The sequence below is a fragment of the Natrix helvetica genome (assembly GCF_964273705.1).
Source record: "Natrix helvetica genome assembly, chromosome: Z".
NCBI lineage: Eukaryota > Metazoa > Chordata > Lepidosauria > Squamata > Natricidae > Natrix > Natrix helvetica.
The window spans coordinates 314,469-330,877 of NC_138554.1; the positions used below are offsets into that span (position 1 = coordinate 314,469).

At 62.8% G+C, this 16,409-nt stretch overlaps 3 protein-coding genes across 3 annotated transcripts; 1 reads left to right on the plus strand and 2 right to left on the minus strand.

Annotated features, from left to right (window-relative positions):
* Positions 1–231: 231 nt before the first annotated feature.
* Positions 232–6,334, minus strand: LOC309402133 (uncharacterized protein). Its single transcript, XM_081971730.1, has 2 exons — positions 6,203–6,334; positions 232–3,551 (listed from the first exon to the last, which is right to left on the minus strand). Exon 2 carries the CDS (start codon positions 3,549–3,551, stop codon positions 1,527–1,529), a length of 2,025 nt encoding a protein of 674 aa, XP_081827856.1. The 5' UTR covers positions 6,203–6,334; the 3' UTR covers positions 232–1,526.
* A 1,016-nt stretch (positions 6,335–7,350) lies between these two features.
* On the plus strand, positions 7,351–11,664 carry LOC309402134 (acetylcholine receptor subunit epsilon-like). The gene is made up of 12 exons (XM_081971731.1): positions 7,351–7,669; positions 7,753–7,892; positions 8,012–8,056; positions 8,282–8,385; positions 8,463–8,618; positions 8,740–8,843; positions 8,965–9,165; positions 9,272–9,386; positions 9,472–9,586; positions 10,446–10,647; positions 11,082–11,212; positions 11,312–11,664. The coding sequence occupies exons 1-12, from the start codon at positions 7,468–7,470 to the stop codon at positions 11,456–11,458; spliced, it is 1,662 nt and encodes a 553-aa protein (XP_081827857.1). The 5' UTR covers positions 7,351–7,467; the 3' UTR covers positions 11,459–11,664.
* Positions 11,665–12,451: 787 nt separating this feature from the next.
* Positions 12,452–16,316, minus strand: LOC309401040 (mitochondrial 2-oxoglutarate/malate carrier protein). The gene is made up of 8 exons (XM_081969977.1): positions 16,154–16,316; positions 15,907–16,059; positions 15,284–15,490; positions 15,091–15,181; positions 14,861–14,951; positions 14,520–14,619; positions 14,230–14,281; positions 12,452–12,859 (listed from the first exon to the last, which is right to left on the minus strand). The coding sequence occupies exons 1-8, from the start codon at positions 16,231–16,233 to the stop codon at positions 12,704–12,706; spliced, it is 930 nt and encodes a 309-aa protein (XP_081826103.1). The 5' UTR covers positions 16,234–16,316; the 3' UTR covers positions 12,452–12,703.
* Positions 16,317–16,409: the final 93 nt, after the last annotated feature.

Sequence of the window (16,409 nt, forward strand, 5' to 3'; positions counted from 1 at the left end):
GGGGGATGCAGGTGGGGGGGGGCTGGGAGGAGGGAGGCTCCTTTTCAATGGTCCAAACGCCAGCTGACCCGAGACTCGGCCCTTGACTGGAACGGCAGCCATCTTTGGCCTGGGAGGGAGGCCGCTGCGTTTTCTCCCCAGAGACTGATTTTGGGGGGGGGGGGGGGGAGAAGAAGCCGATGGAGGCAGGTCTTGCGAGGCAAACTGCTTTTATTCCAACTGGATGCCGAGGAAGAGACCCCTGCCCCCGTTGCCCCCTCCCCACCCCAGCCCTCCTGGCCGCACCTTGCCCGGCTGTGCCCTTCCGCTACCCTCAACAACTGTGCCCAAAGGGGGTCGCATCCTGCTCCCCACCCCCCACTGCTTTGGGGAAGCCCTGGACCCCTGACTGGCACTCTGGGCCCCAGGCTGGGGTGGGGGGGCTTCCACAGGCCCGTGGCTGTTCCAGGAGGCCCAGTGTGCAGGCCTGGAAGTGTCCACTGACCTCCTTTGGAAGGCTTCTGTGCACCCCATGCAAGAACCCCCCCCCCACACACACACACACACAATAGGAGTCTCAAAAGCCTGCTGGTTTGGGGGTCTCTTGGCTGTGTGGATGGCTAGCGCCCTCTGGTGGCAGCAAAGCCGATGACTCCACTTCTAGGTGGGGTTGGCGCCTGTGTCTTTGGGGTCTCCTGCGTGGAGGCGCTGTGGACCTCCTGCCCAGGCCTCTCAGGGCGAGGCGGCAGGGCCAGGTGGTGTGGGGAAGGGAGGCCATGGGCCTCCTTGGTGGCTGAGTGCGTTGCCTCTCCCAGGGAAAAGGATGGGGGTCTCGTGGGCAGCCATAGCAGGGCAGTTTCACCCCAGGGCATCGGGAGAAGACAAGGGAATGTTGCAAAAACACCACACGCACACACCAGGCCCTGGCCCCCCTTTTCTCTGGGATGCAGATTTTGGGTTGCCAGGGGCAGCAAAAGTTTTGGATGCTTCTGAGCCATCAGCTGGGAGGGGGTCTGGGGAGGGGCCTAGTCCCAGCCGGGGTACAGGGTCCTTTCCCAATCACCGCATCCCACGACCACTGTGACCTCACCAGAGTTGGGGCAGGGATTCCTCCCCCCCCCGCCAGGCCTTCAAGGAGAGGCTGGAAAAATGGACCCTCCCCAACTCCTCACCAGCCCCTGAATGTCTGCAAAGACCGAAGGGCTCCTAAGGAGAGAGCGGCAGAGCCCCCCCAGCTCCAGAGGGACCCCTGTGTACCCCCACCTCTCCCTGGTGAGGGAGCCCCTCTGGGATTGCCCAAGGCAACATGGCACAAAAATACAGTCATCCTAACAACTGGAGTTCTGGGAACAGTTGCAAGATTGGTGGGAGCAGAACTGTCACTCAGGACACATGACTGGATCCATCACCAGGAAGAAGAACCGGGTGCCCCTCCCCTCCCCCACCTCCCCTGCATGGACTGAATCCCCATGGGTTGCAAGCAGCCCGGCCAAGCTGCCCCTTTTAAGGGGCATCGGGGGCTTCTGACCTTCTGGGTCGGTGGGCCCTTACAAAGAGGCTGCGGCGTATTTCACCCTCACGGCCCCCAATGTGTCCTTCCCTCTGTCCAAGCTGTAGGAGGACAGCCTGGCCTGCATCTGGGCCCATTTTCCGCCAGAGCCAGGCAGGCTGACCAGCAGCCAGGTGACGTGGCGGGAAGAGGCCACTTGGAACTTCTTGCAGACACGGTAGATCCGGGGCCCGGAGGTGGGACGTGGGGGGGCTTCAGCGAACTTCAGCTGCCATCCTTTGGGGGAGGCTTCCTGCCACTGCTGGGGCTGGGCCAGACAGGACTCCGGAGCCCCTCGCACAGCCGGCTGGCCCCAGCCGAGAGAGAGCCAGCCCAGCCAGCAGAGCAGGGCCAGGGTCGGCAGGGCCACCAACACTAGGTAGGCAAGGTAGAGCACCAGGCGCAGGAGGCAGCAGGAGCCAGCCAGCCACTCTGCCTTGGACCCCTGACGAGCAGCCACTCCGAGAACCCTGACGGGCAGGACGGGGCAGAGACAGTGGGCAGAGGCCTTGGGGGCAGAGGGGGCAGAAAACCCGTGAGTGGAAAGGGGAGCAGAAATCCTGGGTGAGCTTTTGACATGGGTGGGGGTGGGAGGGACCAGGGCTGCAGTGCTTGGAGGATGCCCGGCTCCGGTTGTTGGCGGAGGGGCAGTCGAGGGAGACAGGGTGGTGAGCATTGAGGCAGTGGGGCTGAGAGCAAGCGGGTTGTAAGAGGTTGCTATTGTGGTAGGGACACCAGAGGTTGGGGCATGGGCGGTTGAGGGTCCTGGGGTCGTCATGGGGCCATTAGAAGTTGCCGTTGACTTTCCTGCAGTGGCAGCACTGGTGGAAAGACCGAAAGCGGCAAGGGCTGCGGTTGTGGTGAGGGGATGAAGAGCGATGGTGGGATGAGGGCTGCTGGTGGTAGGGCAGTGTGTCATTGTAGAACTAAGCGCTGAAGTGCCGCTTGTGGTTGTGAGAGCGGCCCCACTTGGGCTGACAGCTGTGCTTGGGCTGAGCGAGGAGCGCCTGGAGGCTGCCAGGAATGGTGGAGTCCGGGGGGCAGTGGCCGTCGAAGGGGGAGGGATCAGAGAGGGAGCCCAGCTGTCCTCCGCAGGGCCTCCCTCGGCTTCCACCTCCTGGTCCTCGTCTCCGAGTTTCCTGCAGACGGTTGTGAAATTCATGACGGCCTGGCCCTTCACCTGGGGGGGTGCCTGGCAGAGGACTTTCTGGGGCTCGTTCTCCGTTACCTCCTTGTCCAAGCCACCCTCCTCCACGGTCATGCGAGTGTACACGTAGATTTCGTTACCCATGATCCACTCACGCAGGTAGTCCAGCCGGCAGTCGCACAGCCAGGGGTTCTCCACCAGGTAGATGTAGGCATATTCAGTGCCCGAGAAGAAGTTGTGCGGCACACGCTCCAGCCGGTTCCTCTCCAACCGCAGAATTGCCAGCTTCTCCAGCCCGTCCAGCAGCTGCGGGGGCAGGGCCTCCAGGCGGTTGTCTGACAGGTCCAGATCCCTCAGCACCCGCAGGCCGTGGAAGGCTCCACCAGGCAGGCTCTGCAGCTGGTTGCCCTGCAACTCCAGGTCCTGCAGCTGCCCCAGGCCACGGAAGCCCCCCTCGGGCAGCTGGGAGAGCCGGTTGTGCCCCAATGCCAAGTGTGTCAGGTTGGGCAGCCCCAGGAAAGCGGGCAGGCTCTCCAGGCTGTTATGGGACAGAAGCAGCTTCTCAAGTTTGGGCAGGGTGGCACCGGTCTCTAGGACTTTCAGGCTGTTGTTGGACAGGTCCAGCTTCCACAGCAGAGGCAGGTGCTGGAAGGAGGCCAGGGCAACCTTGGCCAGCTGGTTGGAGGCGAGGAGCAGGATGCCCGTGTCCTCTGGCAGCCCGCCGGGGATGCTGGTCAGCCCCTTTTCCACACAGCTCACCTCCAGCAGGTCCTCGATCTTGTTCATCTCGGAGGTGCACTGCTCGGGGAGAGGCATGGCTGCCACCACAGCGACCCAGGCAGCCAGGAGGAGGGGTGCCAGCAGACCCTGCAGCATCTGTGGGAAAGAGGCCACAAGGGGGTCTAAGATAAGCATGCGGGCCACGGCTACATGGACACGTTGAGAGGTCGGCTGGGAATTGTGCTGACCGGCTGCAGCGGTTGACCTAGAAGCTTTCCCCTGCATCCCTCTGACCTCCGCTTGGAGGGGCCCACGAGGAGAAGAGCCAGGCAGAATGACTCCCCACAACCTGGGAAGATCCTTCACAGCCGCAGTCCCCATTCCCCAGGCTGTGGACCAGTACTGGTCCTGATCCTGTTAGCAAAGCTTCATCTGCACACATGTGGGTTCTGGCCTATGCAGAAAACCACCCCCCGTAGTCAACCTGTCCCTGGTGCCAGGAAATTTGGGGACCCCTGCAAGCCCTCGGGAAGGAGGGGCGACACCCAGGGAGTTGCTGAGCCCTGGAGCTTCTGTCTGCGCCATCAACCCCTCCCTTGTTGCAAAGGTCTGGGGGCAGCTGGCCTTACAGGCAATGGGGGGGACCCTCTGAGGGGGGACCCAGGCCTTCTTGCTACTCTCCATCTCAACCGCGAGGGATGGATTACGCAAGACCTCTCTTGGCCACGGAGTTGCGTTTTCTTCAGAATCCACCTTCTCCCTGACCATCTTAACAAAGACTGCAGAGCGATTTGGGGTGGCACCTATCCAAAACAGATTCTACGGGTGGCACCGATCCAAGGGATTCAGGCCAGGCCGAGGCCTCGGGGTTCAGCCGGGAATTCGTGGACAACACACTCACTTCATAGACTTCTGCAGCTTTGGTTCCACCCCTTCCAAATATGCCTTGTGGCTTTTAACGCAGGAAATGCAGCAAAGCAAAGGCTAAAAATAGGCCCAAGGCCTCCGTGATATCAAAACAGTTGGCTGAATAACTAATTAGGTCCATAATTATGAAGGCCTGCATTCAATGTCTATCAAATGTTATGGATGACAGCGTCTCTCTCCTCCTTGGCAGTTTGAGGCTGGGTGGACTTCAACTCCCACAATTCCCCTGCCGGCACAGCTGAGAGTTGAAGCCCACCCAGCTTCAAGCAGCCGAGGTTGAGAGATGCTGGTAGAGAATTATAACCCTCTGGTGGGTTGCATGCATCCTTTTCTGCAAGCCATGTAGCACCAGGGTGTGCAAAGGTCCCTGAGGTGGAGCAAAACTCCAGTTTCTGTAAAGAGTTTGAACCCGGAGCCTGACATCTAACGTCCAAGAGCTGTCGTGGCACAGCGATCAGAAGGCAGGATTGCCCAGGCTAATGGAAGAAGGGCTTCTGCTCTCTGAGGGCTCCCAAACAGGATGGAGCTCACATTGCAAAGTGAGGCTGGGGTCTGCATCTGAACCACATACTTCCCATCTTTACAGGAGGATTGTGATTTAAATAAAGCAAATCTAGTAGGAGGGATTTGTCCTCACCCTAAATACGAAATCTTAATAGATTAGCAACCTGGTCGAACAGGTTAGAGGTGGTTTAATATTTCAGAGGAATAGCTTCAGGTAAATACACCCCTGGCAAACTGACACTGATTTTATCTTTCCTGGGCCAGCAAAGTGGAATTTCAAACTATTTATCCCCAAAGGTGTTTTTTCAAGAGGCAACTGGACTTTCTGGGTTTTCTTTCGTCTTTGAAGATCTTTCCCTTCTCATCCAAGAAGCTTCTTCAGCTCTGACTGGATTATTAGCTCATTAGGTCCTCCAGGGGGCAACACTCCCCCACCCCGTCACAACAACCATTCCCAGGACTTTGCCAGCAAGGGTCCTGGAAAGTAAAACTGGAGCCGGATGAGGTTGTGGGTTCCTCTGGTGCGACGCCCCTTTTCACCTGCACTCCAGCAACCGAAGCTGTGAAAGGGGGAGTGGGAAAACGGCTGCTACGAGAAAGCACTTTAGGTGCCAGAGCACATATGGGCCATGTTGGGCCTCTGCTTGACCACTCCCTACCTCCAGTCTACAACGCAGACCTTTCGGCAGTTCCAGGAAGGCTCCACCCCCCACCCTTTGCACCACTCAGGGGACCCTGAGGACACGGGGGAACCTCCAAGTGGCCTCAAGGACCCTCTCAAAGGGTGCAAAGGACCGTCTCTCTCCCATTCCCACCATCCAGTCAGAGCTGAAGAAGCTTCTTGGATCAGAAGCAAAGAAAAACCAGGAAGTCCAATGGCCTCTTGGGGAAAAAAAAAAAAACCTTTGGGACAACCACAACCTGGATGTTTTAAGTGTTTCCGGAGACACTTAAACTATTTGCTTACGCAAGATGCTTTGGGGCCAAGGGAAGACGGTGCCAAGGCCAGTGGGCAAGATGGAGATGCCCGGCGGGAGGGCTGGGTAGCCGGAGCCTCCCTGGTTTTAAGCAAGGGTGGCCGGAGCCCCAGCCTGCCCTTTGCCCTGGCAAAAAGGATTTTCCCTCCTGCCCGCCTCAAGGGAATCTCCGAGCAGCAGCCTGTCCAGTTGCGCAAAGAGGCAAAGTTGCCGCCTGGCCACAGTTCCCCTCGCCCCCCACGCCCACCCCAGGCCAAACCTTTCCAGCCAGCCTGCTCTGCACCCGCCCTGAGGGGACCTTTTCTGGGTTTGTGTTTCAACCCTCCTTCGGCCTTTCCATGGCTGATCTCTGCCTCCATGAACCTGCCCCACTGCCTGCCGCTCTTCTAGGCAGCCTACCTTGCAGGGCAGGTGTTCTCCGTTTGCTGCCCTCCTCCTCCTCCTCCTCCTCCTCGTCCCTTCAGGCCGGATCTGACTTTCCCTCGATGGGCCGACTTGCTGGCACTGAGGCTCCAAGAGGCAGTTCAGCTGTGCTGCCCAAGATGAGGGAAGGCCAGAGTGGGGCAGCTCGGCTGGCAGGAGGGCTCCGCAAGGATGGGGGGGGGCTCTCCCTGCTTAGTCACTGGTGGTGTGAGTGCCACATCCTGCTCTCCCCACAGGAGCCCGATAAGGCCAGCTGCGGTGGGGGAAGGATGGGGCTTTATCTGCCTTCCCAGTTGCAGCCCTTCATCTCTCTGCCCCCCAGCACAGCATGGGAATGCCTTGCAACAAGATCACCCCCGAGCAGGGGCTCAGGGCATCCGGCAAAGGGTCGGACCACGCAGAAGGGATCTCTCTGGATCAGGCCTGATGGCCTCAGTAGGCCTGGGGAGTTGGGGGATGGGGAGACGTTGCTCCCCCTCTTTGGCACAGGTGGCCTCTGCCTCCTAGCTCCATCCTGGCCCCTGGACAGGGCTGGCTTCATCCATATGCATAGCTGGTCACGAAGCCAAGCCCCTCCCCCAGTGGCTTCCCCACCTCCCACTCAGGGCTGGGTTCTAGCCAGGGTTACTGCTGGTTCGCTGGTGGGCGCACTTTGCCTGCATGTGCAGTTCCATGGAAATAGTTCTGCGTATGTGCAGAACTAAAAAAATGTCAGCGGTGGGGTCGGGGAACTGGTTTAAGGGCGTGGCCAGCCTGGGTCGTTGCCGGTTCTGCGACCCAGACTGGCATGCAACTACCGGCTTGGCCGAACCGTTAGGAACCCACCTCTGCTCCCACTCCTGCCCCTTGGACCACAAATGGCTTCCAGGAGTTGGGGGTTCCCATGGCTGGAGATGTTTAGGAAGGGACTGGAGAGCCGTTTGCCTGAGAGGGGATTGAGACTGGACAGGCCTCCAAGGGCCCTGCAGGGCCTGTTGTTCTTCTAAGGGTCGTCGCCATGTCTTGTGGGAATTCAGAGGATCCGTTTTATGCAGTGGGACAGATGTGTTCCCACTGGCCCTTTCCCCTGCCTCCCCCCCCCACCTCACCAGAACTGATGGGCCATTGGGTGGCAGAGCCTTTGGCCAGCTGCCCCCTCTCCGGGCCTGCTTGTGGGCACTCCCAGCAAAGGACCCCAAGGATTTCAGGCCAGCTCACTGGTGCCCTTTGTCCCCAGCTGCTCTGCCACAGATGCCAAGCATATGCCAACAGGTGCCTGGGAAGCAAATGCCTCTGATGCTTGGGGAGGGGAGGAGGATATCCGGTGCCCCCTCCTCCCAGGCAGGAGCAGCCTCAAAATAACTCTGCTCCTCCACAAAGCGTCTCTCAGACTGGCCATGCAGGCGGTGGGCAGCCTGGCCCGGGGCTTCTGCCTGGGGCTCCTGCTTGGCTGGATGGCCCTTGGTAAGCAGTGGGCAACACTGGGTCTGTGGGGTGGGGGTGGGGCTGCTCCCTGGGGTCTCATCCTTCCCCCCCTTCCCCTACAGGGTCCCCAGAGGGTAACAAGGAACTCGAGCTCTTCAACCGCCTTTTTGCCAACTACGACAAGTCCCGGTGGCCGGTCCAGAGGGTGGGCGAAGTACTCCAGGTCTCCTTAAAGCTGACCCTCACCAACCTCATCTCACTGGTAGGGGGGCCTTTTCTCCCCCTCCCCCCAGAGGGAAGGGGAGACACGGGGGCTTCAAGGGAGTTGAGGAGCAGTGAAAGGAGTCTTCCTTCCTTCCTTCCTTCCCTCCCTCCCTCCAGAATGCCAAAGAAGAGACGCTGACCACCAATGTCTGGATCACTCAGGCAAGGACCACCCAGGGGGAGTGCCCCATCCTGGATCTCCACTGGCCACCCTTCGGGGGGGGGGTTCATCTCCCACCTCGGCAGCCCTGGCCTTTGACCTTCCAGGCTCCTGGGGCAGCAGCCGAGGCTGGACTTCAGCTCCATCCACTTGGCAGTGGGCTCATGTGGGGGGGCCTGTACTGCCGCGAGAGGGTCACCTCCACCTCTTTGCCCTCCCGGCCTCAGGAATGGGTGGACTATCGGCTGAACTTCAGCAGCGAGGAGTATGGCAACAGCCTGCGGGTCCCAGCTGACCGGGTGTGGCTGCCGGACATCGTCCTGGAGAACAAGTGAGTGGGGGCCCCATGGGGGGCTGCCGAAGGGAGGTGCCTTCCTCCTCCTAATACCCCCCCCTTTCCCCCACCAGCATTGATGGAAACTTTGAGGTGGCCTATTCCGCCAACGTCCTGATCTACCCTGGAGGGAACATGTACTGGCTGCCCCCCGCCATCTTCCGCAGCTCCTGCCCCATCGACGTCACCTTCTTCCCTTTCGACTGGCAGAACTGCTCCCTCGTCTTCCGGTGGGTCGGGGCCCCCGGGACTCTGGGCAGGGGGGCACCTGGGACTCCTTGCTGTGCTTCGGGGGTTGCTGAAGGAGAGGGGGGGGCCTTCCCCCGGCCTCCTGCTCTTCCCTCCCTCCAGGTCGAAAACCCACAATGCCCAGGAGGTCGAGCTGCAGTACGGCATAGACGATGACACCAAGAAGCTGGCGGAGGGGGTCCTCATTGACGACAAGGCCTTCACAGGTAGCTGGGGGGCATGGGCCGAGGCCGCCGTGTGGGGTGCTCCTTGGCCCGCAAGGCCTCGGGGGGGGGGGGGCTCTGGGCAGCCCAGTGGAGAGCTGCCAGCTGCAATGCTCTGTTTCAGAGAACGGGGAGTGGGCCATCAAGAACCGCCCGGCCCGCCGGGTCCTGGCCCCCGTGGCTGGTCTGGAGGCACCGGGCTTCTCCGAGATCCACTACTTCCTCATCATCCAGCGCAAGCCACTCTTCTACGTCATCAACATCATCGTTCCCTGCGTGCTAATCTCCTCCCTCGTGGTCCTTGTCTACTTCCTGCCCGCCCAGGGTGAGCTGGGGGCCCTCAGAGTGGGAAGGGGGCTGCTGGGTTGTGGGGAGAGGGAAGGGCCCCGGGAGGCCTCGCTGCTCTCACCCATGAGATTCCTGCCTGGCAGCTGGAGGGCAGAAGTGCACGGTCAGCATCTCGGTCCTGCTGGCCCAGACGGTCTTCCTCTTCCTGATTGCCCAGAAGGTGCCCGCAACGTCCCTCAGCGTCCCCCTGATTGGCAAGTGAGTGGCTGCCAGCCTGTGGGGTGGGGAAGCCCCGAGAAGCAGCTCTGCCCACCCGCTGCCCTTCTCCTCCTGCCGCTGCCAGGTACCTGCTCTTCGTGATGACGGTGGCCACCCTGATCGTCACCAACTGCATCCTGGTGCTGAACGTCTCCCTGCGCAGCCCCAGCACCCACCTCCTCTCCCCCAGGCTCAAGCATGTGAGGAGGGGGGCAGAAAGGGATGCGGGGGGCTTGGCTGAAGGCAGGCGCGATGTCCAGAGACGGCCGAGGGATGCCGGAGGAGCCCTCATGGCAGACGGCGGAAGAGGGGGAGACTCCGGGGTGGCACCTGGGGCCCCTTGAGAGGACTTGGCCAGAACGTAGAGCCAGCCTCCAGGGCCAAAGGACTTCAGCCAGCGACGGGGCTTCTGGGGGCTGAGCCAACATCTTCAAGGGGCCACAGTTGGCCGCCTCTCAGCCAGCTCATCAGGAAATCTGGGGCTGAAGGGGGGGGAACTCTGCCAGCGCCCCCTCCCCAATCACAGGGTCCCTCCCAGAGGGCAGGGAGGAAGGGGCCCAAAGGCAAGGCGAAGAGAGGAGCCCGAGAGGAAAGCCTTTCGACCCATTCAACCACTTCGTTTTGCCCTCTCAGTATAAGAGGCAGCCCCTCCCCCCATTTCCCCCTCTGCCCTCAAACAATTCCCCTGCAGGTGCAGCTTCCTTCGGCCCCCTGACCCCTCCTGCAAATATTTTGGGCCTCCTGCACACCAAGCACTGCAGCTGCTGACCACAGAAACACATGGAAGATAGGAATTTCAGCGCCAGTAGCAGCTTCAGTCCCACCAGCCTCTCCTTGGGCTTCACCCGCAGGGCAGCCACCAGCAACGGCAGAGGGAGCAGGCCGCTGGCACACAGGACATCCCTCTGGAGGCACTGGATCGGGGCCTGGAGTGCATTTTCAATGGGGAGCTGCTTTGGGCCGTTGAGGGAAATGGGCTCGGAGAGGGTGGCACTGGGCAGAGGGGGAGAGAGGCCTGGGCACACTTGATCACCCCTTCCTCCTGCTCTCCGCCCTCAGCTCTTCCTCAAGATCCTCCCGCACTACCTGGGCTCCACCATCGGTCCCGCAGACGAGGACGAGTCCCAGGGCGCCCCTGGCCCTCGGCGCTCCTTCTCCATCTTGGTCAAGGCCGAGGAGTACATCCTGAAGAAAGCTCGGAGCGAGGTCCTCTTTGAGCACCAGGGCCAGCGCCACGGGCTGCAGAGGGCGCCCCATTACGGTGCGGGACTAGGGGAGGGGCGGCAGGCAAAGGGAGCTCCTCTGGATGTCTCGCTTCCCACCTGCCTGGCTGCCAGCTGACTCCCCAAGGACAGACGTCCTTGCCCTGCGCTGCCCTGGCAAGGCAGCCGGTCTCCCCATTCCGGAGAGGACACCCGATGCCCTCCAGGCCCTTGAAATCGTACACTTGACGGGGGTGGGGGCAGCGGGCAAGGCTCCGTTTAGGCCAGAGGCCTTTGACTTTGCCCAAAGCTGCCACCCTTTTGGCTGTGAATGCCGCCTTGGCTCCTCACTCGCTAGGCCCCCGGCCCAACAGGGGGTGGGCAGAAATGCCCCCTTGGAAGGAGCGCCCAACACGCTCCAGAAAAGCTCTGCATGCGAGAGAGACGGAGGCTTTGCACTGCCTTCATTCCCCCATCTCCCCCGCCCCCCCAGATGGGCTGGACGTGCAGATGACCAGCATGCTGTACAAGAACCTCTCCCGCCTGGCCCCGGACATCAAGGAGTGCGTGGACGCCTGCAACTTCATCAGCAAGAGCACCAGGGAGCAGAAGAGGGACGGGGCGGTGAGTCAGCCCCCGGGGCCAATCGAAGAGGAGCTGCCTCCCCACTGCCCCCCCCCGTCCCCCACCCCATTAACCCACTGCCCCCCTGCCCCCTCCCAGGAGATCGAGAACTGGATGCTGATTGGGCAGATGATCGACAAGCTCTGCTTCTGGCTGGCCATGCTGCTCTTCACCCTCGGCACCCTGGCCATCTTCTCCATGGGGCACCTCAACGCGGCCCCCGAGGACCCCTTCCCGGCCCAGTAGGGGGAGGGGCTCCTCTGCAGCCTCCAGACAGCCATGGAAAGGAGCCCCAACCCCCCCCTCTCCTTCCCAGCCCCTGTGGCACCCGGGGGTCAGCAGCAGCCCCTCCTGCTCAGGGATGAAGGGCTCTGCGCCGCCCCAAAGCTTGCACACGCGTGTGGGCACCAACCAGCCAGCCTGCTTCTTCTGAATAAAAGCTTTCAGCCCTTCTTTCTCTCTCTCTCCTTCTCTCACCCCCCCCCCCCCGGCACCTCTGGGGTTTCTCTGCACTGGCTCTGGCCAAAGGACTTTGGGGGGCTCCTCACCTCCACCTCGAGGGTCTCTCGCACCTGGTTGCTCAGCCCAGACAGAGTCTGCAGGGGGGGTGGGCTTCCATCTTCCTCTGTGGAGCAACCTCCCCCCTCCCTGACCCCCTTCCCTCTGCTTCTGCACCGAGAGGCCTCTCTCCATCACAGGCCTCCTTCCCTGGAGGCTCACTGGCCGCCTTGCAGTTGGACTGTGCCCCCCCCCCCCCCCGACTCCTTCCGGCTGCCTGGATTGCTGGGGCAGCAGCAGAGCAGGTGGAGGTCTTGGAGAGCACCTGTTGCCCCAAAGGAGAAGGGCTGCCCCCGCCCCCCCCTGCTTTTCCAAGCTGCCTGCAGGGACCTGGGAGTTGAGGAGTGGGGGCAGCCCCAGACGACGCGCTGTCCTTCATGCCTGGGGTGTGTGGAGGGCGAGGGGGGGCAGGGGGGCACCCGTGCTCAGCGGGCCTTCCGTCAGAGCCGGGCAAGGAGACAAGGCCGGCTCTATGTGGCTGCTGGAACAAGGGCTGGACGGCTTCCCAGCCGCACTCGGCTCTGCCTCCCTCCCTCGACACGTGCAGACGGGGGCCCCAATTGGAGGCAGCATTCAGGGGCCCCACTGAGAAGACGGCACTGGGTGGGAACCCCCATGAGCCCTCCACCTCCTTCCCCCCCCCGGCCCCACACAGCACACGGGAGGGCTCAGAGGGGCAGTCAATAGGGAGCATGATTGCGTTTACTCAGTAGAAAGCAAAGAGAGGCGGCTGCTTTCCCTACAGCCCCCCCCTCCCCCCGGAGCGGGCCCAGGGCCCCTGCGCCTCCCCTTCCTCAATAAATAGCGTCCACCCGCTGTCCTGGGAGGAGTCCGTCTGTGATGGGGATGGGTGGGAGAAGAGGAGGGGGCCCTGCCTTGCAGCTGTCCTCCCCTGGGGGGGGAGGGCTGGCATTGGGGGGGAACCAGGGCCCCTCAGGTCCCGAGGAAGAACTTCCCGTAGAACTTGTTCAGCTGCTCCAGGAAGATGAAGGTGAGGACGGTGTGGGGTCCCAGGCGGGCGTAGTAGGGCGTGAAGCCCTTCCAGAGGCTGAAGAAGCCTTCGTAGCGGACGACCTTCGCCAGCACGTCCTGGAAGGGGGGAGGCAGAGAGAGAAGCCCCCCAAGGTCATGAGCAGGATGAGGAAGCCGCCAACCTCCGGCCTGCTTGGAATCCCCCTCCCCAGCATGGGGCAGGGACCCCGCGGCTGCCAGCCCCGCCCAGCACCAGGGGCCTTTGCCATAGGCAGCCCCTCCTCCGGCTGAGCCTGGGCAGGAAAGTGGGCAGGGCACAGCAGCCAGGCAGGATCATGCACAGTGGGCGGGCACAGCTGGCCTGGAGCCCCACCGCCAACACCCGCAGTGCCCCCCCCCCCCGGACTCTGCTTCTCCCCAAGGCCTGCTAAAGTCCAGCAATTCCCCCATCCTGCCCTGGCTGGCTTGCAGAACCAGACCCCTCCCCCACTAGGTAGCAACCCTGAAGGGCAAGGCACACACACACACACACACACACACACACAGCGGCTGCGTCACCTTCCCCACGGCCTCAGCTAGACTGACCCTGGGGCCAAAGGCAGCCAGTCCTGTGCTGTGGTTGGCTGGGGAATGTCCCCGAGAGACCAGGGCATGAACAGGAGGGCAAGTGACTGGGGGGGGGGGGGGGGGGCTTAAGTCCTCGGCTTAATTCCTCTCTGTTTTCATTCACGACAAGGTTACGTTTATCAAACGTGCAAAGAGCTGAGCTGGTTACTATCCTACAGAAGAGAGAAGTGAAAGGCTAACACTTCAACTCCCACAATTCCTTTTTTTGCTCAGAAAAAGGGGGGAAACCAAATGCCAAGTGGTGATGGGGAGGGAGGTGGCCGGACGTCCAAATTATAAACTCTTCCGGTGGATTCGGAGCACGGAGAGGCAGGGCTGGAAGGGACCTTGGAGGTCTTCTACGGCAGGACCCTTCATCCCCCACTGTTTTGGTGGCTGGGTGGACATACGTCGTCATAGAAATGAGAGAATAAGAGAGCAGGAGAGCAGAGGTTGGCCGGCCTCCAGCCCCCCACAAGGCGTGAGGAGGGGGCTTGGGGGAACCAGGGCTTTTCAGAGGTGGGCAAGCGCCATCATCACAGCCCCCTGGGCCTTTCCCCATGGGGGTGGGGGTCCTGAGACCAGAACTATCCCAGCAGTGGCCGAGATCGGCTCTCCCCACTAAAGTGCCCCTTAAAAGCCCAAGATCCTGCTGGGGGGGGGGTAGGGGGCTCCTAGCCGGCACCTTCTCTGGGGCAGGAGGGCATGGCTGCACCTTCCCTCAGTCCCCAGGGCCCCTGAAGCTTTTGAGGGGTGTCATGGGGGGGTGGAGGGAGAGAGAGCCTGCCCCCCCCTCTCTCTCTTGTGCTGCAGCTGCTTCTTTCCCACAGACCAATCGGCTGGGGGTGGGGGGGCACACGGGTCGGATTGAGCACACTCACCAGTCCGTTCCGGTACTCGGGCTTCCCGTCAATCATCCGCATGTTCTGGATCCTGTGGGGAGGGGCGGAGGGGCTCAGGCAGAGGCAGGCAGCTGAGGAGCCCCTGCCGCCAAGGCCCCGCTGGAGCCAGCCCCGCCCCTGGCAGGGGAGACGGCCGGGGATTTCTGAGAGGCGCCAAGCACAGCGTTTCCCAACTTTAAGAAGTAGGCGCTGCTCCAGCCGATTCCCCCGGAGGGCCCCCTCCCCCTCCCCACTTCGCAAGACACACACAGGCCCCCCAGGAGCCGTACCTGGTCTTGGCAATGTCCACGGGCATGGAGGCCGCTGTCGTCACCAACCCGCTAATCATGCTGGCACAGAAGTGGCACAAGATGTTGTCTTGGAAGTGCCCTGGGGGTGAGGCAAAGGGAGGGGGGGGGCTGTTGCTGCTGCACCCACCCCCGGCAACGCTGACACTGTCCAGGCCCAGCCTCTGCCCAGCAGCTCTTCACGAGAGATGGGAGCCTCAGCCCCAGCAGGCGGGTGGGCAGAGGCTGAATCCCCTTCTAGCGCCTGGGGGAGGCAGCCCGGGCACACGCCCCCCTCAAAAGGCTCCAAAGCCCTCGCCCACCTGGAAGGGCAGCCCACCTACCTGAGTCCATGAGGAACTGCTTCGACTGGGAGTAGGATGCCAGCTGGGCTGCGTTGACAACCACTGCCCGGGCCATAGTGGGCACACATCCCTAGGGCAGAGGAGGAAGGGGGCAGGGGTTGGGGGGAGGGGCTGGGCAGGTGTTTCTGCTGCAGGGGAAGGATTGGGCAGGGCCCCCAGAGGCCATCGGGGCTCCCTCCTGTTCCCCAGGTCACCCCAGCCCCGCCTACCCTCCAGAGCGTGGGGATGCCTTCTTCGCGGGTGATCCGTAGCAGCGCGTTGAAGACGTTGCTGTAGCCGCGGCGCTGCTCGGGGGGCAGCCTGCGAGAGAAGGAGGGAGGGAGCCAGAGGAGCTGCTGCCCCCGCCACCCACCGAGCCTGGGAAGGCCCCCGCCCTTCCTCCCTCCCAGCCCCTGGACACACCTTCCATCGGAGGTCATGCGGATGAGGGCCACCTCGGCAGGGGTGCCCACAAAGGCCCCCGTGGCACCAGCCGTCATGCCGATGAGCGCCTTGAGGAGGAAGCCGGGGGGTGTCCCGTCAGTGCCCGTCAGCCGCTCGAAGAGGACAGTGTAGATGCCCAGCCGAGTGGTCGTGTAGGTGGCCTGGCGGAGAAGCCCGGCTGAGAGGCTGTGTGTGTGTGTGGCGGGAGGGGGGGGAGAGACCAGCTGTGAGACCCCCTGCCTACACCCCTCCCCCCAGCCCTGCACCCTCTACTCCTGCGCCTCCCCCCTTGGCAGTGCGCCCCCTCCCCTGCACTCCCCCAATCTGCAACCCCTCCCCCCAGCCCTCCCCCCTCTACACCTGCACTCCCCCAATCTGCAACCCCTCCCCCCAGCCCTGCACCCTCTACCCCGATGCCCCTCCCCCCTCGCAGTGCAATCCCCTGCCCTGCACCCCACCCTGCACTCCCCTCCCTGCGCCCCCCCTAGCCTTGCACCCTCTACCCTGTCGCGCCCTCCCCCTCGCAGTGCGCCCCCCCGCCCTTAACTCCGCCCTGCACGCCCCCTCGCTCTACGCCCGCCCTCCCTGAGCCCCCTACCCACCCGGTGTAGATGCCGCGCAGCCCCTCCTGGCGGAGGATGCTGCCCACGGCGTGCAGGCTGGTCTTGTACTCGCGCGTCTTGGCGCCCTCTCCGCTCAGCTGCATCCGGTTCTTCACCAGGTCCAGCGGCTGCACGAAGACCGTGGCCGCCATCCTGCAGGGGGGAGGGAGGGAGGTAGAGGGGGGGGTGTCGCACCGGGCGGGGGTCTCCTCCCGGGAGCGCCGCCCTACCCATCCCGGGGGCTCACCCGGCCACGCCGCCGAAGAGGAACTTGACGGACTTGGGGGAGGTCTTCGGCTTCCCCGGAGCCCCCGCCGCCGTCGCCATACCGGCTCCGCTGGCGCCGGGATCAAGGTGACACGGGCCGGGGTGCGCGCGCAGCGGAGGGGGGGGGACGGACCCGGGGGAGCTCAGAGGATTGTGGGGCTCGTAGTCCGGTGGGGCCGCGAGAGCGGCGGCGGTCACGTGGGGGAGGGGAGGGGCGTGGTCGAGTGCGGAAGAAC